The following is a 25,096-nucleotide window of genomic DNA, read 5'->3' as shown; positions in this document are numbered from 1 at the left end:
TTTTGGTGTTTTTGCCCAACAAAAGGAGCATTTAGAAGGTAATGATTAGTTGTATTTCGTAACTACAGCATTACCAAAACCCAAGACACAACAGTGGAAGTTGGTCAAACAATTTAAGCAATCGCGTGTTGAAAATTAAAAACTATTCTTAACTCATTTACGTGGTTAAATTCTGTTTTTTACTTGAAAAAATGCCATCACATTGACTCATTTTCCATTGCTTTCTTATTCAGTCTGTTGAATATCATATCATGGCATCATAGAAAGTGATACGAAGAATAAGTCAGAGAGAAATTATGCAACGCGTTTTTGATTGAAATTAGACTAAGCTCTTCTAAAAAGAAGAAGAAAAAAATTATACTAAGCTGAGAATTCGAAACCATAGTTAGCTTTTACTACCCAGTTGGCCAGTTGTGTGTTACTATGATTTTGGGTTAACTATGTTATTGTGCGTGATATATTTTGGGTTAATGGTATAAAAAGTTTTATCAAAAAAGCTTGTGCAAAAATATAAATTGCAAAACTATTAATTAAGAACATAGTAGTGATACAAAATGGATTCACTAAAGTCAGTCTAATGGTGATGAATTTGATATTTTACATGAGATATTAGATTTAAGATTTGTTGTTGTAATTGAAAATAAAATAATAATAACAATAATAAATAAATAAATATAATTAGAAAATATTGATAGATTGAAGATTTTTTTTTTAAATTGTCCTTAATAAAAAAACTATTATATATAGTAAGACTGTTGAGTTTTGTAATATTTATTTTAGAAGTCATACTTAGAATATTTTTAATCGATAAATGCATAAAAAAAATTATACCACAACTCTTAATTAAAGAAATGAAACTTATAAAAAATTAAAACAGTTTATTAAAAATTAAAATTTCAATTCCAGCACGTCATCAATATTATAACAAAAGAAGAAATAAAAGAAATAAAAGAAGTACTACTCCTTCCATGGATATAAAGAGAATTGTTTTCCTTCCATGGATTGTTAAAGTTGTGATACACATGGCGGCAACCCTAGTACTACTCATTTTATCATATCATATGTCCACAAATTTCGTTGCAAACAAAAGTTTTCATATTCCGTTGACCCTTTTTCGCAGAGCATGGCACGACGGGGTTTTTAAATTTTGTCGTTCCATAAAAGAAAATTGCAAATACTATTTAGATTTTTAGATAAAGTACTAAGAATTTAATGAAATAATAAAAAAATATTAAATAAAAATATATTTATTATTTTATTAAAAGATATAAAAAAATAAGAATTACTTTAAATGATTGTAATTATTATTCACTAATTCAGGCTAATAATGGTAGGAGTTGATTAGAGTAGTAGACACATGAGAATTTATACTCGAACTCGATTTTTATTATCAGCATTTTAAGAATATGATTGTAATAATTTAATAAGGTGATAGTATTTCTTAATTAATTTTAGTGGCAAGAATATTTCTTACTTAATATATTTTAAAATACTTATTAATATTGTACTCATAAATATTAAAGTACCCATCTTAAAAAGTGAAACTCATTTAAACTAATCTCTTAAGTATTTCACTTATATTTTTTTCTCTTTTCTCATAAATAAATAAATAAGGATTCCTACACACAATTTTTGCAAGTGGAATTATTTTTTAAAATATTTTTTTAACTTTTTTAAATTATTATTTATATGAGTATGCTGTTATTTAAAATTCAAATACATTTCATTTTAATTATAGTTATTGTTATTATTTTCAAATTAAATTTTTATTTTAAGTTCTAACAAATTTTACTATCTTGAAAATATTAGTATTATAATTTTATTGTTATCTTGAAATTTAAATCGAATTGGATATTATTTTATATTGATTTAATTTATTGAAAAATATAATAACATAATTTTAATTTATTTAATTAAAATAAATAATTATATACAAAAATATCTATCCAATGCGAAAAAATCAATTTAGTTATAAGCCAAAATCAATTTAGTTATAAGAGAGTTACACCAAATTTAAACCGTTAATGCAATGCGAATGCAGGAGGTAGGGTTTCAAAATAGAAACAATGAGGGGTATTTTGATCTTTTAATGTTTTACTCAAAAAGAGGGGGTAGAGAGATTAAAAAAGTGAGTGGGACTATCAAATCAAAGACCATGTTTATTGCATATTATGAGAGAGGCCCTAATGTTGGGCTTGTCTAACGCAATAAATCGATTGCGAAATGGGAAAAGTGCGTTTGTAGGAAGCAGCGATGGGTGGAGCTCAGGCGTTGAAAAGAATCCCCCGCATCAAGTTTCCAAACAGCCTCTGCTTCCTACTTTTATTTATTATTATCAATTCATTCCCCTTTATTTTTATTTTATGTCTAATTTCCATTTAAGCGTAATCTGTCCCCTATATGCTTTTATAGTTTTAAGTTTATTCTTTCAGATGAAGGGGCTAATTCGTGCATGTATGCCCATGATAGTTAAAAGCTGTTGTCTAGAATTATTGAAATTAATATCTCATTTACTCTGTTTAATTGCATATAAGGATTCATCATGGACAAAATCGTGTTCTCTACCCACACCTCATCAACAACATTACTAAGGCATGGGATATGGCTAAGTGGTTGTTTGTTGTTGTTTTAAAAATTGGATCAGAGATTCAATAGTTTAATTGTGATTGAACCGTGGTCAACAAATTGTTGATTATTAAATACATATTTTCAAAACTATATAATATATACTAGATAGCAAACTAATGTAAAATTGTTAGAGAAATAAGTTTAAGTAAAATTTTAATCTAACATAAAAGAATCAAATTACATGTTTATTACCGGTGCAATATTCTGAGAACAAAAATCTTATCATTTCTCTCCCAACAAATTTGAGGGTAAATACTAATTATTTCAAACATGAAAAACTTTACCATATCATAATCAACTTCAAACCAACCAATTAATGAATACTATTGCTATCTCATTCTCATAGATTTGCACACATCAGGAACTTTACCTTATCACAATCAATCTCAAACAAACTAATCAATGGATACTATTGTTATCTCATTCTTGTAGATTTGCACACATAAGAAATTTTACCATATCACAATCAATTTCAAACAAACCAATCAATGGATACTATTGTTATCTCATATTACAAAAATCATAAAAAGCACAAGATTCCCTTGTTATGAAGAATAATGAACAAGTGGAATGAATCAAGCGGGCCCAAATCGCTTAATTGTAGCAAGAGCATGAAAAATTGAGTGTTTCTTATCACAACCTTTTTTTCGTAGCGGAAGCTTTTATCAATATATTGGTCTAACAAAAATAATTAAAGGGTTTAAATTGATTATTTCTAGAGAAGTAGATGATTTCCCTGAACAAATTTTTTATTTGGTAGGTAATATGATAAAATTACTGCGAAAGTTACGAACTTAGAAATGAAGAGTAATTTGAAGAAATAACTTTATATCTTTGTGTACTGACTCCAACTGAATTGTTTGGATGAAAGAAATCATTTTATCTACTAATCATAGACAAATTGGAGTATTACCAAATGATGCACGTATTGCCAATGTCGTAGATATAGGTACTTTGAGAATGTCTTCTTAAACACCAATGGCTCTGATGGGCAGTTTTACTAGAGAATTTTGTAAAGTTCAAACCTTTGAAACTGATTGAAGAAGGTAAGAGTTCCCAGAAGGTGGAGAATGCAAGATCTTGAAGACAATTAGAATTGTTATTTACGAACAAATGTGGGAGCTTTGAGGTGTGTGACTGTGAATGACTTGCACACATAAGAAAATTTATGCACAAACGCGGGAAGCAAAGCAATGCACCATCTCTCTCTAGAATTTTAGCTTCTCTCTCGTGAAAACTCGCATCTGTGTCTCCCCATGTAGTATATACTGCAAAGATTTTGCTTTTAACGAGCAAAGCAACAAGGCAACAAAGACAAAATTTTGAATTTCTTGATCAGCAAGTTTCCAAGTGAAAAAATACTCCTGAAAACACGGTTAGGTTTTTTTTCTCCTGAAATTATTAAAATACTCATTTCAATAATTTTTTATATTCAATTTTTATACACTTTCATTTATACTAGTGTTAACTAATTAAAAATCACCCTGTTATAATTTTTAAAATAATTATTATAAAATCAGATATTGCACGTACTTAATAATAATTATTAAGCACTTAATACACTGTGTAGTTTTAAATCCAACTATTAGAATCTGTTAAATTTAATTTTTAAACACGTACTTATCTAGACATCAATAAGGGATATCAGTTAAAATACCCAAATAAAAATGTTATGCTTCTAGTTATCTAGACACGGTCACCATGGCAGCACCGCTTATACAGCATGAAAAATAGGATTTATATGGAAATTTAAATTTATGGCATTCTATAAGCTAGACCTGTTATTTCAAATCTAATACCATAGTAGGAGTTTATGTTTTTTTTAATGATTTAAATATATATATATATATATATATATATATATATTATATTTCGTACCAGTAATTTAACATTTTCTTATTTTTATTTTTGCAATTTTTTTTCTTTATTTTAGTTTCTGCATTTTTTGTTTTATAATTTAACGTTTTTTTACTGATTAAAACACTTACGGTTTAAAGTGTTATCATAACACTTTAAGTATAAAAAGCAAAACAAAGAAATCTTAAAAAAAGAAAATGATTTTTTTTCCAATGTATTTAAGCCTTTTTTTAATTAAAAAAAATACGGATTTTGTTTTGATCTTGTTGAAGAAATGTATGCATGGAGTCCAGATGTGAAGGACATAATAATTATTGTTTGGGGGTGGGGAAAAGGATGGGTAAGTGTGTAATTTTGGTCCGTAAGACTAAACCGAACCGAACAGCCTCGTTTTACTCTTGGGCTTGGAGTCACTTTGTATTTCCTCAAAGGAAAGTGTTCAGTCTCCTCTACCAGACCGAGTACGCAACTCTTTCCCTCTTTTCTCTATTCTTAAATTTCACTTGTTACTTGTAGCTGTAGCTCTCGTGCATCATGTTCTATTTAATTCATTATCTTACGATCCTCGCTCGTTCTCGATATTAGGGTTGCAATTGTTGATCTGATCTAGTTAATACTTCTGATTGCGATATGCTTTGCTGAAATGACCTTGGGCAAAAACACAAAACTGGTTAGCAATTTATGACTTAGTTAAGGAAGTCATGCCAACGGTGCTGTTTTAACATTTTGTTGTTGTTACTGTTTCAGGATAAAGCGCGCTTCACTCTTATCATTACTGCCATCCTTTCTTCTTTTGGAAGGTCAATGTCATGGATGACGGTCCTGCAAAATTAAATATCATCCCTGATCATTTTCAAGTTCCAACAGCAAGTATAGAATCTCCTGAGAGCAGAACATCATCTATTGCCGAACCTGGAACCGATCAATCTTCAAGGTATTGTTTCCTGTCTATAAAGAAAACAATAATGAGAACAGTTATTAAGAGACTTTCAATTTGTTTTAAATAAGTTACTCAATCTAGCTTAGTTTAGGTCCTCGTGCCGTCAACGGACTCGAAGTAAATTAAGGACGGCTTTCATGTTGAACTTGTTTACTCCACAGCGGCTGTCATGGGGTTCCAGTACTGGAGGTCAGGAAAAGGTCTGATTTGAGCAGCTTTTATGCTGTGCATCTTTTGTCGTTGGTGAAGGTTCTGTTATATCCTACCAACAAAAATTCATATTCTGTAGGTTGAGCTAACAGCTGCAGAATTAGAGTCACTTCGATCGGAGCTTGCTGATATAGCAGAGAGGGAAGCTCACTCGAAAGCTCAGTGAGTGATGTGATCCTCAACTTTGGGAATATTAATGGCTTTGCTGTCATGATGTGTTATAATTGTTCACTAAGTATTGAAGTCTAGATATGTGTGAATGTTTAAGTATTAAGAACAAAATGAGGAATTCCTTTTGCTTTCATTGTTCTCCATTTCACTCCTTACAAGTGATTCTTTCTGGTGTGTTAGAGATAGCTATTCTCTAGTCTTATATGGAGTGGAAATTGCTACATTGAGAATTGATGTGTTTTCCTCAAATAATGATATTGTTAAAATAATTTTGTTTAACAATTAACACAGGTTGGAACATATTGATGAAGTTTTGCGGTCTGCTCGTCTATCTGGATATTTATACATTCGAACTGTACTGACTGCCCACCCTACACCAGTTTATGGTTCATTAGTTCGAGCTTTATTATTTATTTCACATAACAAGCTGAACTCTCATTTGCTTTTGATCTTTCTATGCAGAGATGGGCAACACTACCAGGAGAACCTCCACCTTTAGATGATACTGAAGTAGATGATTGGCTTCCTCGTTTTGTCGTTCTCCATGGAGCATGTATATTTTTATATTTGTTGTGTACAGGTAATGCAGTTGTGTTCCTTCCGACAAGTTGTAGTTCACATTTTTTTGCTTTAATATTGATGTAGGCAAATCTAGAGCAGTAAATCTTTGCTCTTTGTTTCACATTCTTCTTCCACACCTCTCTAGTCTTTGAGTATATAATACAGACATGTCGATTCATCTGCTGAGGTTATACTCTTTTCGAATATGCTTGTAAGTTACAAACATTTTTATGCTGGTGCTAGAATGTGCATGAATGGGAATCTAGTGGTTGGAATAGGATATAGATACAAGTATCATGAACTTGCTGACATGCAGCGATTCAGCTGTTTTAGTTAGGATAACTAATGTGAATTGATTGCTTGTAGGAATTGCTATTTCATCACAAAAGTGATGGAATGTCTATTTCATTTTACCAAAACATAGATGTAAATAAAAAGGAGCAACCTATCCAGCACACTCCTTCAGCTCTAAAAAGCTTTCAGGCAGATTTGAGTTATTTAGGACCCAAAATATAGCACAGGCTGACTTGTTTGTCAACCCAAAAATTTATTTGGTTCAAATTGGTCCAAGTGGCCAAGCCAAGCTTATTAAACTTAAAAATAATTTTTTTATTATTTTCTAATCAATTACTCTCTCTGTTCCAAAATAAATGTCATTCTAGGTTGTTTTACAATTTATACTAATAAATAGAAGAGAGTAGTATGCAAAACTAAAATTATTATTAATTACATTGAAAAACTAAAGTGATATTTATTAGGGGTATTAGTGGAAAAAACCCAATTAATATTACATTGAAAAGCTAACATGACACTTATTTTTTTTCAAATGTGACACTTAATTTGAGACGGAGGGAGTATAACATACCAAACATAAAAAGGGAATGGAGTCATTTTTCATTCCATCCACACCAAACACAACATGAGAATGAATATTTCATTCCCAATTTCCCACTTCCATTCCTTCAAAATTATTCTATCTAACCAAATATGAGCTTATTTTTCATCTTTGAGTGAACATGGTAATACTAATCAGAACATCAAAATTTACTGGGCTTAGCATTTTTTGTCTTCTGTAGATAAATTTCATTTGTGGTTTTTCCAATGTGGGTGAATGAGAAATGAAAGTATGGAAACCTCCTTTTTTTTTTTAACTGAATATTGGAAACCTCTTAATCACCAGATTTGTGTGGAATTCCTTTTCAATATTTTCTTTTAATAAATTCCTCACAATTATGGAACATTCCTTCTCTCCATTGGCTAGTACCTCTTCCGGTACTTGCTTTAAGTTTGTGATTGGCATTTTTCTTTCAAATCTGCAGCTTAGTGAGGCTTCATCACCATATTGTTAAAGATGTCTAGATGATGTTTGAATTTTGAGCTGTCAAGAATCAACACCCAAAAAGTTTAAGCTATTAGAAGATCTGAGAATTCTTTTTATCAATATTTTTTAAATTCCCTTTTATGTCAAGGGCTGGACAACCACAGGCCCAATCAAATTAACATAGAGGAGTAGGAGCAGCTGGGAATTTATTTTTGACAGCTTTGTCAAGGAGGTCCATATCATGCTCAGAACTATCCAAAATGCTTAAGTTATTTGGAAAAGGCTTAAGTTTGTTTTTAATCAATGTCTTTGAAAAGAAAATTGCAAATGGTTAGCTCAATCAAATATATTTTATTCTAAAGCTTTCAGATTGCCTTTCATTTACAATGCATCATGGCATGCTTGCTGATTAAGGGGAAAAAATTGCAGACCTAAGCCCCCAGGACTCAACCCTTCTATCTGATATTGTTGAGGTAAGGAGATTACCATGCTTTAAGCGAGAAGATGGTGAAATTCAATATGCCTTTTGTATTTTAACTCGTCATGGATTGCGCTATGAGTGCTCAAGCAATTCTAAGATACAGGTGTGTCCAAGTTTAAGATAATTTGATGGTATTTATTACTATTATATTTCAGTTTTTACAGTCTGAACAGATTTTAAGCAATTTACATCCCTGATACAGTTATGATCAACTTCTAAAGACAGTCTGTATTCAATCACTCATGTCATCATGTCAAATGATGTAGTTTACCTCCATTATTCTTCTTTCAGGTGGCCTCTTGGTTATCAGCTTTACAAAGTGACTGCAAATTGGAATCTGATACATTTTGCAAAGCTGACTACAAACTGGAATCTGATACATCAGTTTCCAATGGTTCGATTGAGATGTAACATAATTACACCTTGTTTGGTGAGTTTAAGCGGCTTTGTAAATCTAAGCTACTTTGTAAATATGACAGTAATGTCTTGAAGTGTTTTCAGTAAGTTATTAAAGACTAACAATTTATTTGTCACTTTTGGCTCAAATCGGGACTTGAACTATCCCTTTTTTAAACCTTGCAATTTTAGTGACCTTTCTATAGTATGTAAACTAGAGTTAGGATATCTACATAAGAAGCATAAAAAATGAATTCTTATACCTGAATAATCAGTATTGTGGCACCTTGAGGGGAAAAAAAGAATAAAAACCCTGCATGAAGGGTGGTGGTTATACTTCTGTGTTATCTGGTTCATGGCCAGCATTATGAGTTGTTAGTGTCTAACTTTCATTATCTTCCAGGGGGGATTCTGATAAACTTTTTATTGTACTGTAGGCATATAACTTTGGTGTACTGAGCGTGGTTGATGGCCGAGAAACTAAAAGAGGCCTTGTATATCTTTGAAAACACAGGGCAATCTGGACCTGGAAAGCTTTTGTAACTGTCAGAAAAGGAATGACAGATAGGAAATCACATTTTGCCAACATTTGTGGGGGATTTGTAGACCTAATCTGTTGTAATCTGCAATGCCATGGCACCCTTTCTTGTTGTTATAGCCATAGGTACAATTTGTAAATCACCATCCAACCCGTAACCAATGGGAAAGCACTATTTAAGGAAGATATGAGATCGGAATCATTTGAGGTGTTTGTTTTAAGATAGATGGTTTCATTCCTGTGAATAACATTCTTACATGCGAGTATATTAAAAAACATTACTGGGTTTTGATTTAATATTTTCCAAAATATTTTCAAAATTCAAATAATGGGATGAAGAAGTGGGAGTGGGAGTAAAAGTTGATAGTTGGGTTATGTGTCATGGGAAAGACATACCCGCCTCCCCAGTTATGTAGAGTTCACGTAAATAATCACATTAAGTTGTTAATTATGGAGTATATCTGAGTTGGTCATCATCTAATTCTTCTATTAGGAAAAGCACGGGTGCAAAAACTAAAAATAAAATCTGAAGGGAGTGGTACCTTTTAGCTATTACTGAGAGAGATACTTCTGGCTTGTGTTTCACATCCGAACTTGTTCTTTCCCCTTTAAGTCTGTTCAGGGAGGAAGGTACTAGACATTTTAAAAGGTGAGCAGTTATTTTGTACAACACAAGCTGAGAGCTAGCGGATTCATTATATTTGTTATTATTGTGTTGCATATCATGTGATTGTGAAGTTTATATTAGTGTTTATAGATAGAGAAAGATCTTTTAGCCTTTGTCTTTTTTGAAGTGTGTAAATCAATGAAGTATCATAGATAATTTTATGGGCAAGACCAGGATCCCTCTACCTCATTAACAAACCATAACAGTCCTTGTTAGTTTCTTCATTAAGAATAATAACTTACTTATTATGACTATTGTAATAATTGTTTTATATTCTGTAATAGTTCTTTATTATCAAACAATTAACTATAATAGGTAATCAAATCAATTTATACTATATGAGCCACGAAATATTTTCCAACAACCTTTTCGTGGAGTCATTATCTACAAGTAATTTCTTTTATTTACATAACTGGTTCCCTACCTGTACCCCTCTTTTCTCACCCTTTAACCTAATCAGTCATTTGATTACGCCTCTATATTGATATTTGATACTTGATAGAGTGCCAAACTTGTTGGAAGTGTCTCATCAAGAAGCTTATATTACCACATCATCGTTTTGAATAATGATAAGTACTTGTGTGATTTGATTTCTTTTGCGGTATCCAATATAATAAAAATATGTGATTATATTACAAAATCAATTCGAATACAAAAATTGGTGTTAATATTTTTATTTGAACCCGTGGGTTGCATGGGTTGTTGGACTAGTATTTGTAACGACTGGGATCATATATAGTTTATAGTTAAGTAGGCACACAGTGAAAATCTTTATAAGGAAGCCGCTGTAAACGTTACAAGCGGAGAGCCGTATCAATTCGCTTTTCATTTGTAATGTGTAAAGCAGGCATTGCAATATTACTGATTTCTTTGCAGCTAGAGTTTAATTTATATTATGTTATCCTATGCATTAATAATATGATACGATGAAAAAATATTTTCTTATTAATATGATTTCACTTGGAGTCTAAAATATACATATATTTAATATTAAATTTCAGCGCCTATGTTAGGTGAGAAAGAAAAGTAGAGATGTGAGGAGTGGATCTGATTCCCCACAGTTTGGGCTTAGGTTAGGTTTGACCACAGCAGTAAAGTCAGTTAATTACTCCTCCTAACTACGTGTGCAGAGAAAGACCACACATTATTAAGCAAAAAATGAAAATGAAGATAAAAGCAAGGACCAAATTGCAAAGCCAAAAGAAATAAAAGAAGCGATAATCCTTGAACTGAACCTTCACCGTCGCATATTTCTGTGCCAACAAAAGAAGATGGCCTCACAGGTTTGCAAAGCTGCTTCCAGAGCCGCGAGGTCCCTTCTCTCCGCTTCCAGAGCCTCCCGTAATTACCTTTCTCTAACGAAGCCTCATTCTTTGTATTGCCTTAACTTTATTTTGATTTAAACCTTTCATATACCCTAAATCTTCATGATTTTTATCCACAAAGAACCTTGATTTGTTATGGTTCTGGTAAGGATGAGGAGTAACCAATTGTAATATAAATGTGGGAATAATCACTTTTGCAGATGGACGTGCGGTTGGGGCTGCTACGGCTGTTTCATTGAGCTGCAAAGTGCCTCTTTTCTACGGAAAGAACGGTTCTGGAAGTGGTTCCGCTTCATCATCATCATCATCATGGATTTCAGGAGCACTTGCTCTTCCTGCCGCAGGTTTCGTCTATACTCAATTAATAATAACACTGTTCAAACGATACGTTCACTTTTTCCACTACTGTTTAGTTTCATCGTCACCAATAGTACATATCATATATCCTGCATTCCACTATGTTTTTCTACAATGCATAAATCTGAACCATACAACTAAAATGGACAGTTACGATCAGATTTAAACCAATACATCCTTGTTTGTCTATATGTAAAAGAAGATGCCGATTGGGGTGTCAATATATATATATATATATATATATATATATATATATATATATATATATATATATATATATATATATGCATTTTTGTTGTAAAGGAAGAGGAGCCTTGTCCATTGCTTAACAGTAGCATTGTGACTTCCGGTACCTTTTCTACATCAATATCACTGTCTGTGCCTGGGGATCAGGTTAAATTTTTTTATGTAATATATTATAGACTTTATTACTTCCCTTAGTATCCCCTACAATATTGTTAAACTTTTTCAAAACTTCAATCCGTGCTTATTCTTTTAATTTTTAATCCAGTCCTGTTAGTTTTTAACAATTGACAGGGGTTCCTTGATCTCCATCATGAAGTGTATTACATTCTAACAGATAAATCATAAATCACTTGGAAAAACCATGCCAATTTTTCATTCTGTTTGCCTTTGCCGTGTCTATCAGTCCTCCTACAAGATTGCATTGATTATAATATATATATATATATATATATATATATATATATATTATTTTGATATCATGGTAGTTTACACCAGTTAACTTTGAACAAAGTCTCAACGATTTGCTATATTTGTCGGTGGGTTCTCGATGTTACAGAAATACTATTACAGTGTGCGTCCTTTAACCAGATATTTTCATTCTGCTGCTAATTTGATTTTATTTGTTTTGTCTCGTAGCTTACATGTTCCAAGATCAGGAGGTGCGCGCAGCTGAGGTACGCTTGACATTTCTCTAACTGCTGCATTTCCTTGTCTGTTTTTCACTCCTATCCTTGCTTGCGTGCTGTTTTTCCTTGACACGATTATAACGTGCAAACCATACCATGTGTCTACTTTTTCTTACTCAGCTGGAGCGCACTTTCATTGCCATTAAGCCTGATGGAGTGCAGAGAGGGCTGGTAAAGTGAAAACTTCATTTCTTGCACTTCTTTATCATTTGTTTGTGAAACAATGGGAACATGCTAGTGCAACTTTTGTCTGCACATCTCGCTATATGGTCCCCACTTTGATAAATTATTAGATGGGGTCTGAGAACATTATATTTTCAAGTTTCAACTAATCTCCACAACATGATACCTAATGAATTTTTATTAATTTTTTTTTAAATTAAAAAACTTAAATGTATCACACACATATTAGTTGAATCATGAACGCGAAGTAGTCCAAGATTATCTAATAATTTCTCTCCCACTTCCCTGTCTGAGGTTTGTTTAGGTTTTTCTTACCATTTATTTTTTCTCTCTATTTCAGATTTCTGAGATTATATCTCGTTTTGAGCGGAAAGGGTACAAGCTTGTGGGGATTAAAGTAGTGATTCCTTCAAAGGAATTTGCCCAAAAGCACTATCACGACCTGAAAGAAAGACCCTTCTTCGATGGGCTGTGTGATTTCCTTAGCTCTGGCCCTGTTATTGCAATGGTTAGAAAATATAAATGACTAAACCAATGACCTTAGGAATCAAACAAGTCAGTGTCCCTAATCGGTCTGTTTTTTTTTTTTTCCAAAAATTGATATCATAGGTGTGGGAAGGACAGGGAGTTATTTCCTATGGCCGAAAGCTAATTGGAGCCACAGATCCTCAGAAATCAGAACCTGGAACCATTAGGGGTGATCTTGCTGTTGTTGTTGGAAGGTAACTAATAACGTGTTTGGTTACAAGATGTGGTTTTCACGTTTACTAAGATGCTAATAGTTATAATTTTCACATGCAAAATGTAATTTCTTACTTCTTAACGGGTTCCAAACATATCATATAACTGTTTTAGCCAAGAAACGTGCTAGTTTAGTTTCTCTTTACATAATGCATTGTCCATCATTTGGTGATCTCAAATTGATTGTTGTTGTCCATGCCTGCAGAAATATCATTCATGGGAGTGATGGTCCTGAGACTGCCAAGGATGAGATTAAGTTGTGGTTTAAGCCAGAGGAGTTGGTTAGTTTCACTAGCAATGCAGAAAAGTGGGTTTATGGTGTCAACTGATTCTTTCCCTCATGCCTTGGGTTTTCTATAACAACTGCTCAGTGAGTTTTTGAAATAAATTATTTGTCAGCGGCAATACTAATGAACTCTGGAAGCCACAAATAAGCGCGATTGAGAATAGTACCAATAGGAATTGCATTATTTTTATATTTTATTAGCCGGGTGAAGACAATGTGTGACATTTATTATGCCAATACTTCAAAATGGGTTAATTGGCCTTTTGAAAGGAGTTGAGGATGATTTGTTCATCCTATAATAGAAAAGGTGATTGAAAATTGAAAATAAGATGTCTTTCAAGGGTATTAGCTAATAAATTAATAATATGAAGTGTTATACTTTTTTCTTCTTAAATATGTTTTTATTCCTTTAAAGTTAAAGTCATTTTCTTTTTAATCCTCTAAATTTAAAATTATTTTTTAGTTCTTAAAATTCACATAATACTATTTTTAATCTTAATCCTCTTGTATACAATTCGTGACAATTGTTTATCATAATTAAGTCCGTACAAAAATAAAAATTCATTAATTGTTTTAAAAATTGTTTTATTTTTTTTGTTGACTTGATCTTGATATTTTAAAATATTTTAAATTACTAGATAATCATGTTTTAAAATGTAAAAAAAATTAAATTATGACGATAAAAAAATGTTAAAATTTATGAATCTCTTATTTTTTATTTGATTTATACTTTGTAGAAGGACAACAAAGAACATTTTATGGATTTAAAAAACTAAAAAAGATAACTTTTAAATTTAGAGGACTAAAGAAAATAATTCACATTTTAGAAACTAAAAATATATTAAAGTCCTTTTATATATAAAAAAAAAATCACTTATAACTTTGGCCTTTAAGTGGGGACGGAGGGTGCTTAGAAATCATCTCTGGAAGGTGGTTGGCGACAGCATAGTTGGAAAGAAGAAGAGAAATGGTGGTAAGATGTGACAGGTACACTTTAAAAAAAAAAACAATTAAAAGAGATAATGTTATCATTTTAAAAAAATATCAACAATGTTGGTAAATGATTAGGTCTCACAAGGTTGCAGACTAAGGTTCCATTTCTTTATTTGGAGAAAATTTCGTATCTCAAAAGATTCATTTCTTACAATTAGTCGAGAAATATTTTTGGTGCTCATAATGTTTTACTTAATACATTTTTTTAATTAAGGAGATAGGAAATAAGATAAATAATTTAAATATAACAATTTCCTTTGTTTAGGTGTATTTTAGTTAATGATTTTTTGTATGAACAAAATATTTATGAATGAATACAATAAAAAATCTAAATAACAATAAATTATTTTTAATAAATATTTATTGTTATTATTATTATTATTATTTTAATGCATTATATGTTGACTAATTTTTTATTTAAAAATGTTTCCATCATAAAAGAACGAAGTGGATAATCTAAGAATATTTGAGAAATTTAACAGAAAATTATTCTTCCTTATATGTTTTATTATCTTCAGAAACGGATTTTTTTAAAAAAATTCTAAAAATTAATTAGACCTTTTTCTAAAACACAGACACACATATATTTAAAAGGGTGTTTAGTTTATGTTATATGTAAATACTTTAAAATATATAATTATAAAAAAAATTGTTTGAAATTTATTACATCGAACAAACTTTAATTTTCATGATTTGAATTTCACTACTTTTTAGTTTGGGTCCATTTATATTTCCTCAAATCTTTTATATAAGAAACAAATAAGTCTATTTCAGGTAAACCTAGAATATCTCCGAAGACTAAATTTTTGAAGTAATTATTTTTATTTTATTACTACACAAAATAATCTATAAAATACCAACACTCAATCTTATAAAGTTATTTAAAAAAAAATTAACCTTATTTTAAATTTAAAAAGGCGTTAATTATTGTAAAATAAAAATAAGTACATCGAGTATAATTATTTTTTCTTAACTTTGGTTCTGAGTTCTCTGACCCAAGACCTTTTCTGCATGCAAATGCGCGTGATATCTATTCGTGACAGTTGCTTTCTTTTTTCTCCAACGCATCACAAAACGAAACAAAGATGGGGAAGATTTGTACGTTGGCACAAACTTTACTCCTACAAATAATTATAGACCCATAAAAAAACCTCGTATGTATATAAAAAAAATGTTGGGAGAAATAAAATTCATTTCGATAAGAGTAATTTTGTTGAATTTTACTTTAACCATCTTAAAAGTTATCTAAAATTTCTTACATACATTACAAAAAATTAAACTCTTTCTATAATTTGTCTAAAAAAAAGTTTAGTAGGGACAAAAAAAAAAAGGTAATAGATGTAGTTAAGAAAACAAAGAATAGAAGTGAAAAGTAAAATAAGAGAGAATTAATATATGGAAATGAGTAAGTAACTAACTAGCTAGTTAGCCGAGAAAAAATGCGTAGTGATCTGAAAAGGTTGACCAATAAAATCTATCTTTCACGTAAGTTTTAATTAATTAAGGTTACAAACAAACAATTCAGAAGAGAAGAGAAAAGATAAAAAGCAGAAGAAAAAAAGGGTTCATCTCGATCGGGATGGCAGAAAAGAGGTTCATCGTTGAGGTGGAGAAAGCCACAGAGGGCGGAGAAGGAAGGCCATCCATGGGCCCTGTCTACCGCAGCATTTTCGCCGACGATCTACTTCCTCCTCCCATTGAAGGTCTTAATACCTGCTGGGATATTTTCAGGTATATCACTGTTACTTTCATGCACAATTCATCAATCTTATCTTATTTTCTTAATTTGATTAACACAACACAATGGACACATTATCAAAAGTTCTAATTACATAATATCTGAATTATTATAAACTTTTGATACTTATCTTGAATTTCTATAAATAAAAAAACAATGCACACATTTAGTGCTAAACAGACTGATGGGAACAGTGTCTCAAGCAAGATGATTTGTCTCTAGAGATATATCATAACGCAACAAAACAACAATCAACGCACCTCATGTTACACGCCCACACAATGTCTCCTACGTTAGAGTTGATACATTTTTAATTTTAAAAAGAAGACAGAATGGAAAAATTGGAAAATGATGAAGATTCATTCCATTTTTGGGCTGTACAAGTGGAAGGAAGAGGGACATAGAAAAATAAAGAAAGAAAAAAAAAAGTTAGATGTGACTGTAACAAATAATATGATGACTGATGAGAAATAAAGAGAACGATAAAAAAAAAGGATGTAATGAGATGGAAGAAAAAAAATAGATAAAAAATAAATTGATAATTATAACTCAAAAAATATGAGTTTAATTTTGACAATATAAAAGTTTTTATATTATCAGTTAATTAGAAATTATCTTAGACATGATTTTTAGAATAATTATTATTAAGTTAACAATCTTATTTATATATGATAGTTTATGACTAAATTAAGTGTAAAGACTTTACGTACCTTCAACTGCAAAAAAAACCTTGTTAGTGTATTCTAATGATGAGTGTGCATATATGTTTCTACATGCAATGGGTGAATGGTGGGCTTTTTCTCTATTACATTCAACTGTACTCGGAGTAGGAGGGGGATATATGGGACTTATATTTTGTAGTGATTACCATTTCTGACACTGCTTGTGTTTGTTCAGGATGTCTGTTGAGAAATACCCAGCAAGGAAAATGCTTGGTGTCCGTGAAATCGTGAATGGGAATGTAAACTCTCTTTCTTTCTCTTTCACTTGTCATTATGAAAATGTGTTGCCAACTTTTGTCATATATACTCTTTTGTAGCCTGGCAAGTACAAGTGGCAAACTTACAAAGAAGTGTATGACTTGGTGATGAATGTTGGCAATTCCATCCGTGCTTGTGGTTACGGGGAGGTATGCTACACATGCTTATTTTCATTTCACCGGAAAATGAAACCATGTGTTTTCTTTCACTTGTTTTAACACTTTAATGTGTTACTCCAATATTTAATTTGGATTCTCATTGCATAATGTGCTGTCCACTTGTTCTGTTATTTGCTATCAACATTGATGTGCTTGGTAGTGCACTTTGATATATTCAGGAAGCCTTTTGATATTTTTTCTTCTTCATATAAGTATCTTTTCTTGCAGTTTGTGTATTTAAGTTTAATTTACACAATTCCTATTTTCAGGGTGTAAAATGTGGTATTTATGGTGCCAATTGCCCCGAATGGATTGTGAGCATGGAGGTACAATTTATTTTGATTTTGATTACACTTATGTTGTCTTTTCTCCATATAAATTTGCTTTCTAATAGCATTGTTCTTTGGAGTTTTTTTATTGAATTTATATTTTGATCTCTGTGTTTTTTGCATTGTATGTTTATCATTGTTTCTATTTTTACTGTATTGTTAAAATATTCTTTTATTAAATGTTTGTTGTTTCATGACTTTCGTCTATTGAATGTCTATTGTTTCTATTATTTGGTGCTCTAAATTATGTGGTAGGCATCCTTGGCTGCCTAGTGATGGCCATTTTTAATGTTGCTAAACTAGCTGATCAGTATTTTCTGACACATTGCAACATAATTGCAGGCCTGCAACGCTCATGGACTTTATTGTGTTCCCTTATATGATACCTTGGGTATGTGCAAGGCTTCTTTAGCATGTTTCTACATCATGGTGATGGATTGACTCAACCACAAACTGATTTTTTTTTTTCATATTAGTACACAAGGTTCACTAATGTCAAAGACCAATCATCTAAACAAATTAATTATTTGAGGAAGTAACATGAATGCTTTGTTTATATATCTAACAACTATTCACTCAACAGTCCTTTAGGTTTGAAGTGTTTATTTCGAAAAATAGGCATCCCATTGTACACTCATATTGATAATCCATTATAAATTGCTCGTGAAATGTTTTAGATTCTTTAACCATGAACATTTGCCATCCTAATATTTTTCAAATGTTAATTATTATGGATTTTGACACTGATATATATACGATTTACTAGGTGCCGGGGCTGTGGAATTTATTATATGCCACGCAGAGGTCTCAATGGCTTTTGTTGAAGAAAAGAAGATACCTGAGGTTTATGCCTATTGAAATTATCTGTTATATTATTGTTAGGACTTAGAGGGATTAAGAATTGCGCAATATAATTTTCTGTTAATAGTCAGTCTATTCTAATCGATATATTTGTTATTGAAATTTTTCAGCTATTGAAGACATTTCCCAATGCAGGAAAATATCTCAAGAGTATGTTTCATTGATTCTCTCCATTCATTCCTAAAATATCCATGTATTTGGAAAGAAACAATTACCTTAGTTTATTTATTAATTAATTTTGTAGCACTTGTGAGCTTTGGAAAGGTTACTCCTGAACAAAAGCAAGAAGTTGAAGAGTTTGGGTTAGCAATGTATTCATGGGATGAATTTTTGCAAGTGGTGCGTTATTCATTTGACACATTATTACTCTTTCTCTTATTATTAGCTGTAAAAGGTTCACTGAAATTCTGAAAATATGCTCCTTCTATAATTACTTTGCAGCATCTGCAATTACTCTTAACACACACACGCACACCCCATAAGAAAATAATATTAATGATATATTCCTATCTCTATCCAACATTTCCTTGTAAGTGGGAAATTCAGTTCAATTCCATACTTACATATGCACATTTAGGGCAAGTTTACTTTGAGAAATTTTTCCTGTTTTTTGTTTTCTCTGCTTCCTTTACAAATCTTCTATAGCAGGAAACAGATTAAAAATAGGATAACAGTTTTGTAATTATTAAAAGTAAAAAGAAGAAATAAGAACAGAAAACATTTTCTCAAAGTAAACGGGTTAAGTTTCTAACTCTCAGCTCAGAAAAGGCCAAGGAAAGCAATGTGTTTATGGATATTAACTGGTTTCATTTCTCATTCCTCATTCCAGTTTTTGATGTCTAGAGCAGGGTCATAATCAGAGTTTTGATCTTCCTGTTAAAAAAAAAAGTGATGTGTGTACAATAATGTATACAAGTGGAACTACTGGTGATCCCAAGGGAGTTTTGATCTCCAATGAGAGCATTATTACACTCTTAGCTGGGATTCAGCAATTGCTGAAGAGTTGCAATGAAAAGGTAAGCTAGTGGTGGTATTTTAATTTGAGTGCTCTAGTCTCTAGAAATGTTTTCAGTTTTAGGATAATGAATATTTTGCTATCCTATCTTTGACTTACCCACCTTTTTCTTGCTTGCAGTTGAATGAAAAAGATGTATACATATCATACCTTCCTCTTGCACATATCTTTGATAGGGTCATTGAGGAGGCAATGATAATGCATGGTGCCTCAATAGGTTTCTGGCGTGGAGTGAGTATATGTGCCAAATCTTTCATTTCTTGATGAAGGCTTCATATGATTATTGAGCTTTATATTTGGCTTTATCACAAGAAAAGTCAAACTTTGTACTTGACACTAATGTGAACACAATTTGTGCAATGGCTGCAGGATGTCAGACTGTTACTGGAAGATATTGGAGAGCTAAGGCCAACCATTTTCGTTGCAGTTCCCCGTGTGCTTGATAGAGTGTACAATGGTAAGCTTTTGCCATTGTTGATAGTGTAGTGATCTTTCTAAAATAATGTGATGTTTAACTGATGATTATCAAAATATGATTTCAGGAAGGACACAAGACTACTCTCTAAATTATTTTATAGTTATTGGAGTAGTCTTTTTTTGTTAATTCCCTTTCTCTTTTTAGTTTTTTTGAACAATAAATCCACAAACAAAATTAATGCATTAAAAAATTCTCAATCTCAATCTGATATACAGGTTTGACCCAAAAGATTTCTTCAGGGAGCTTTATGAAACAGACAATGTTCAATTTCGCATACTCATAGTAAGTACTATATATGTTTCTGTATGTCATTGCTATCTTGGCCAAATCACGACATACCCTGTAAAACTTACACTGTATACGAGTGTTCCTATCCTATGTCAATCAAATCAATTCACACAAAAAGGTCATTTATATTATTACTAGGTTATGTATCAAAATTATTGTTATCCCTCTCCGGGCCTTACAATATTCTGATAAATATTGGTTTTTTTTGTTAGCAAGTTGCATAACATGACTAAAGGGCAAAATCATAATGAGGCATCTCCACTATTTGACAGAATTGTATTTAATAAGGTGGTGAAACTTTATTAATTTTAATTATTCCCCTCCCCCTTGTCACGAACAGCAAGTGTAGCAAAATTGCTGACTAATATATTCATTTTGTAACTTGATCAGGTAAAACAAGGTTTAGGGGGTAATGTACGCATTATTTTGTCTGGAGCAGCACCTCTATCTAGACATGTGGAAGGTTTCCTACGGGTGGTGACTTGTGCTCATATCCTACAAGGATATGGTATGCTCTTGTTAAAATTTGATGAATTCTGTTCACACCATACATTCTTTGTTTTAAATCTTTTTTTTGAAAAAAAAAATATTCATTTACATGAAGAGAAAAAAAAATTACGCAGAATTTGAAGGATTAGAGATCCTCCTAATGAACAAAGGAAAAATAAAACAACAAAAAGTCAATGGAGAATAATCAATTGCTTCCTAGTTAGTCTCATGGAGCATAACTAGATAAGGAAAGATTATCCTTTGATAAGGGAAAATTTGGCAAATGTACCAAGTCGTATCAAGTAATAAAGAGTAAGAGTATTGTTTTCATAAGATATAAGTACCAGCTCACAAAGTTATCACTATTTAGACCAATTTGTGAGCAGAGAGAGTGTATATACATCTAAAAGAATAACAAAACACAGAAAAAACAGAACATAACATCACAACTCATAAGAATTGACAATATGAGGTGAATGCAATGGTTTAACAATACACAGGGTTAGAATCCTCCTAATCCTCTTTCCAAGAAACCTAATATAACCTCAACTCAATGTTTAACTTCCAATTAAAGATCAAATTCAATATTATTGGTTAACCTTACTTCAATTCCTTGATAGTTGTTACTCACATACGGCTTTCTTCAAAACTAAGAATCCCAATTTCTTAGATCTTCTCAGTTTGGATCAAAGCATTATGTGTAAGAATTCATAATATCACACAATTATCAATTCCTAATCCTTTGATATCGATATCTATAGTGATTTACTCCCAAGTTTCAATCTACTAACCAATTTTTCAATTGTTAATGTAAATTATGTCTGACTGAATCCTCAAATTATGACTAAATATGGAAGTTATTGTGATGTCTCGTCACTTCAATTCTGTGCATTTGTCAATAGACCTAGTGTGTGCTTGTGTTGCTATTTAGAGTATGGACTTATTAACGTGGTTTTGTTCAAATTAAAATAGGTCTTACTGAAACCTGTGCTGGAACCTTTGTTTCATTACCAAATGAAAAGGACATGCTTGGTACGGTGGGGCCTCCTGTACCATATGTGGATGTGCGTCTTGAATCTATTCCTGAAATGGGATATGATGCACTTGCAACCACTCCAAGAGGAGAAATCTGTGTGAGGGGAAGTACTGTGTTTACCGGCTACTACAAACGTGAAGACCTCACCAAAGAGGTTATGATTGATGGATGGTTCCACACAGGTTCATTTTTCAGTTTATGTTTGAATAAGATATGCTTCTACGTGGATTGCATGATCATATTTTATTCATGAATGGTCTATTTAAACAGGGGATATTGGAGAGTGGCTACCCAATGGAACCATGAAAATTATTGATCGGAAGAAGAATATATTTAAGCTTTCACAAGGAGAATATGTTGCTGTTGAAAACCTGGAGAATATTTATGTTCAAGCTTCTTCTGTTGAATCTGTATGTCTTGTGAACCCTTCTCTTTTAATCAACTTATCTGCCTTCATTATGAATGATATCAAAAGGTTTGGTTTACTGCAAAGATAGTAACAAAGGTTTTAGTTTCAGCTTCATTTCATGAGCAGATAATGTTCCGTGATATGTTGATATTACTTCTTTTCCAACTCTATTTCAGATATGGGTCTATGGAAACAGTTTTGAGTCATACCTCGTTGCTATTGTCAACCCCAGCAAGCAAGCACTTGATAAGTGGGCAGAAGAAAATGATATAACCGCGGACTTCAATTCTCTCTGTGAAGATTCTAGGACAAAAAGTTACATAATTGGAGAACTCACCAAGATTGCAAAGGATAAGAAGGTTTATGGATATTTCTCTAATTCGTTATATTATACAATATATATTTAACTTGATGAATTTGAGAATTTTTAGAAGAGTTATGTTATTCATACTTGTCTTTTCTCTAACATTTTTTACAACTTCCTTTTCCTTCTCTCTATTACATTATCTATCTTATTATACATTTCTTTCTCTTTTCTTTTCATTTATCCCTTGTGTTGCAAAACAAGTTGCATAAATTTGAAGTTCTTTTCTCAGAAAACTCTTTCATAAATTTTCACATTAATTTGAAATTTCCTACACCGTCGAAGTTATTTTTAGTCATACAATACATGTTTTTCAAGCAAAAGATAATATCAACCATTAGACCTGATAAGTATTTCTTTGAATTTTTTAATTTTGACATGATATATTAATAGAATTACTTATAGTTTAATAGTTGGATGGATCAAATCATTTTGTATAGAGTGATTGAATGTTGTGTGAAGTATTATTCCAATATCAATTGACCCCTACCTTATTATATGTGCTTGTATGTCTGCTGGTATATATATATATATATATATAAATGATGAAGCTTTATGCGATCCTGATTATAGTAATTTGTTTGTCAGTTGAAAGGTTTTGAGTTTATTAAAGCTGTTCATCTTGACCCAGTTCCATTTGACATGGAACGTGGTCTTATGACTCCAACATTTAAGAAGAAGAGACCCGAATTGCTTAAATACTATCAGGTACAAATCGTCAAAAACTCTGGATTTAATTTTGCTTCATAAGAATTGAATGGATGGTGGTTTTCTTTTCCCTTAACTTAAAATGCCTATCAACAAATAAACACAAGTTTAATTTCTATGTATGGTTAGTGTAAAAAAAATTACATAAAAAATTATAGTAAATATGAACTTTAAAGTAATTATTAATTATTGTAAAAGTTAAAATATTTATCACACTTAATAATTTGTAATAAGAAAATTTAAAAATAATAGGACATTCGAATTGATACATATCCACCCTTCAGTTTGTCAAATGCCTTGACTTTTTTCCCATTCAACTGCTATTTAATTTTGCCCCTTTTATTTTTGGTACAAACTTGTTCACCTTTTTAATCTACGGGATTCAGAACTAATACGTTTACGTTTTTAGTTTATGTTTTTAGTATTGACTGCAATTTTGTGTGCACAGAATACCATTGACAACATGTACAAGACACAGAACACGCAGAACAAATCCAGTGCCTGAGATATGCTTTGGGAGCCCACGTCACGGAGACAATTTATTTTATATATGCATGTGATTGAGCTTGCTTTTCCTTTCGGGGACTCTTTAAATGATTCATAGATAGCAAATAATATGCATGGATAGCTAGCTACGTGACCGTAAGGAGCAAAAATATGTTTAGATGGTTTAATTTGTATTTGAAACTAGCATTAAATTATTGCCTCTTCATGACAATAAATATCACTTACTTCTCTTATACAATAGTGAGCAGATTTTCAATATGGGAAATTTTTCTACATAATTTCCTGCAGTCCAGAGTCTTTTTTGGGTTAGGTGAAGACATGAGTTTGTCTCGTGATCAGTTCTATCATTTCCGCGAAAATATTTAAACATCTATTGTGATAAACCAAAATGTTTTACGATATACTAAAGGAAAAAAAAAATCCATGATTTTAATTGTTCATTCTTTTTGTTGTTGTTGTATAATAATAATATTAGTAACAAAGAAGATCGAGTAAGTTTGAGTAGGCTTTTCCGAGTGAGTCTGATTCGCTGATGCTTGTATTTCTATTATTCGTGGGGACACGACCCTTAGAATTGTCCACCCTTCAGGTAGATCATAAGCAACACAAACCCTCAAGAGGTCATTGAGGTATTCAAGAAGTGCACAGTTAATGTTTGTCTCCACGCAGAACCACCCCCATGACTGCAATATTCAATACTATTAAAGCAAGAAATAAAAGCTTAAAAAAAGTAGGAGCAGTGGTTTCACAATTTTATTTTATCTTTTTCACTTAAAAGCCCTTTCAAATTAAAAGTTGTTTGATGATAAATGCAAAAACGTAAGTTTTACTTATAATTATCTTGTCCAATAAAAAGCACAGTGTAAAATTAACATAATTTAAATAAAATTATCTTAATGATGATATAATAGGAAAATAAATGTATTTAAAATAATATTTAAAAATGTCAAAATTACTTTAGTTAATTAATAAATTTGTATATTAATGATAAATTGTTAGAATATAATAATTTTATAATATATAGAATTGTAATAATAATTCCATATTCCATAATTCTATAATATGAAACAGATGATGGTTTAAAAAAATACATATATTACAATGACATTGTTTACACTAAATGGCTTACGGCTTAAATATATAGTTTAT

General features: G+C 31.3%; 3 protein-coding genes across 4 annotated transcripts; all 3 read left to right on the top strand.

Moving 5' to 3' along the window:
• The first annotated feature begins 4,821 nt into the window (after positions 1 to 4,821).
• On the top strand, positions 4,822 to 9,400 carry LOC114413453. Of its 2 annotated transcripts, XM_028377875.1 has the most exons (10): positions 4,822 to 4,946; positions 5,071 to 5,155; positions 5,233 to 5,419; positions 5,517 to 5,625; positions 5,715 to 5,797; positions 6,098 to 6,161; positions 6,269 to 6,386; positions 8,118 to 8,272; positions 8,461 to 8,599; positions 9,003 to 9,326. In XM_028377875.1, the coding sequence occupies exons 3-9, from the start codon at positions 5,295 to 5,297 to the stop codon at positions 8,578 to 8,580; spliced, it is 774 nt and encodes a 257-aa protein (XP_028233676.1). In that variant the 5' UTR covers positions 4,822 to 4,946; positions 5,071 to 5,155; positions 5,233 to 5,294; the 3' UTR covers positions 8,581 to 8,599; positions 9,003 to 9,326. The 2 variants fall into 2 exon arrangements, with proteins under 2 accessions (XP_028233676.1, XP_028233677.1); XM_028377876.1 differs by lacking the exons at positions 4,822 to 4,946; positions 5,071 to 5,155 and having other exon boundaries at positions 5,304 to 5,419; positions 5,507 to 5,625; positions 9,003 to 9,400.
• Positions 9,401 to 10,955: 1,555 nt separating this feature from the next.
• On the top strand, positions 10,956 to 13,988 carry LOC114413454 (nucleoside diphosphate kinase 3-like). Its single transcript, XM_028377878.1, has 7 exons — positions 10,956 to 11,111; positions 11,296 to 11,439; positions 12,335 to 12,372; positions 12,505 to 12,555; positions 12,908 to 13,075; positions 13,177 to 13,289; positions 13,514 to 13,988. The coding sequence occupies exons 1-7, from the start codon at positions 11,042 to 11,044 to the stop codon at positions 13,635 to 13,637; spliced, it is 708 nt and encodes a 235-aa protein (XP_028233679.1). The 5' UTR covers positions 10,956 to 11,041; the 3' UTR covers positions 13,638 to 13,988.
• A 2,019-nt stretch (positions 13,989 to 16,007) lies between these two features.
• LOC114413452 (long chain acyl-CoA synthetase 4-like) lies at positions 16,008 to 24,205 on the top strand. The gene is made up of 19 exons (XM_028377874.1): positions 16,008 to 16,318; positions 17,223 to 17,286; positions 17,365 to 17,454; positions 17,733 to 17,789; positions 18,135 to 18,183; positions 18,559 to 18,635; positions 18,764 to 18,803; positions 18,898 to 18,992; positions 19,502 to 19,669; positions 19,789 to 19,899; positions 20,038 to 20,125; positions 20,362 to 20,428; positions 20,647 to 20,722; positions 20,825 to 20,942; positions 21,896 to 22,141; positions 22,230 to 22,369; positions 22,545 to 22,727; positions 23,321 to 23,440; positions 23,889 to 24,205. Exons 1-19 carry the CDS (start codon positions 16,167 to 16,169, stop codon positions 23,943 to 23,945), a joined length of 1,998 nt encoding a protein of 665 aa, XP_028233675.1. The 5' UTR covers positions 16,008 to 16,166; the 3' UTR covers positions 23,946 to 24,205.
• The last annotated feature ends 891 nt before the right edge of the window (positions 24,206 to 25,096 follow it).

The sequence above is a fragment of the Glycine soja genome, chromosome 5, assembly GCF_004193775.1.
Source record: "Glycine soja cultivar W05 chromosome 5, ASM419377v2, whole genome shotgun sequence".
NCBI lineage: Eukaryota > Viridiplantae > Streptophyta > Magnoliopsida > Fabales > Fabaceae > Glycine > Glycine soja.
Note: the sequence above shows the minus strand (reverse complement) of the source record. Positions and strands in the feature narration are given on the sequence as shown.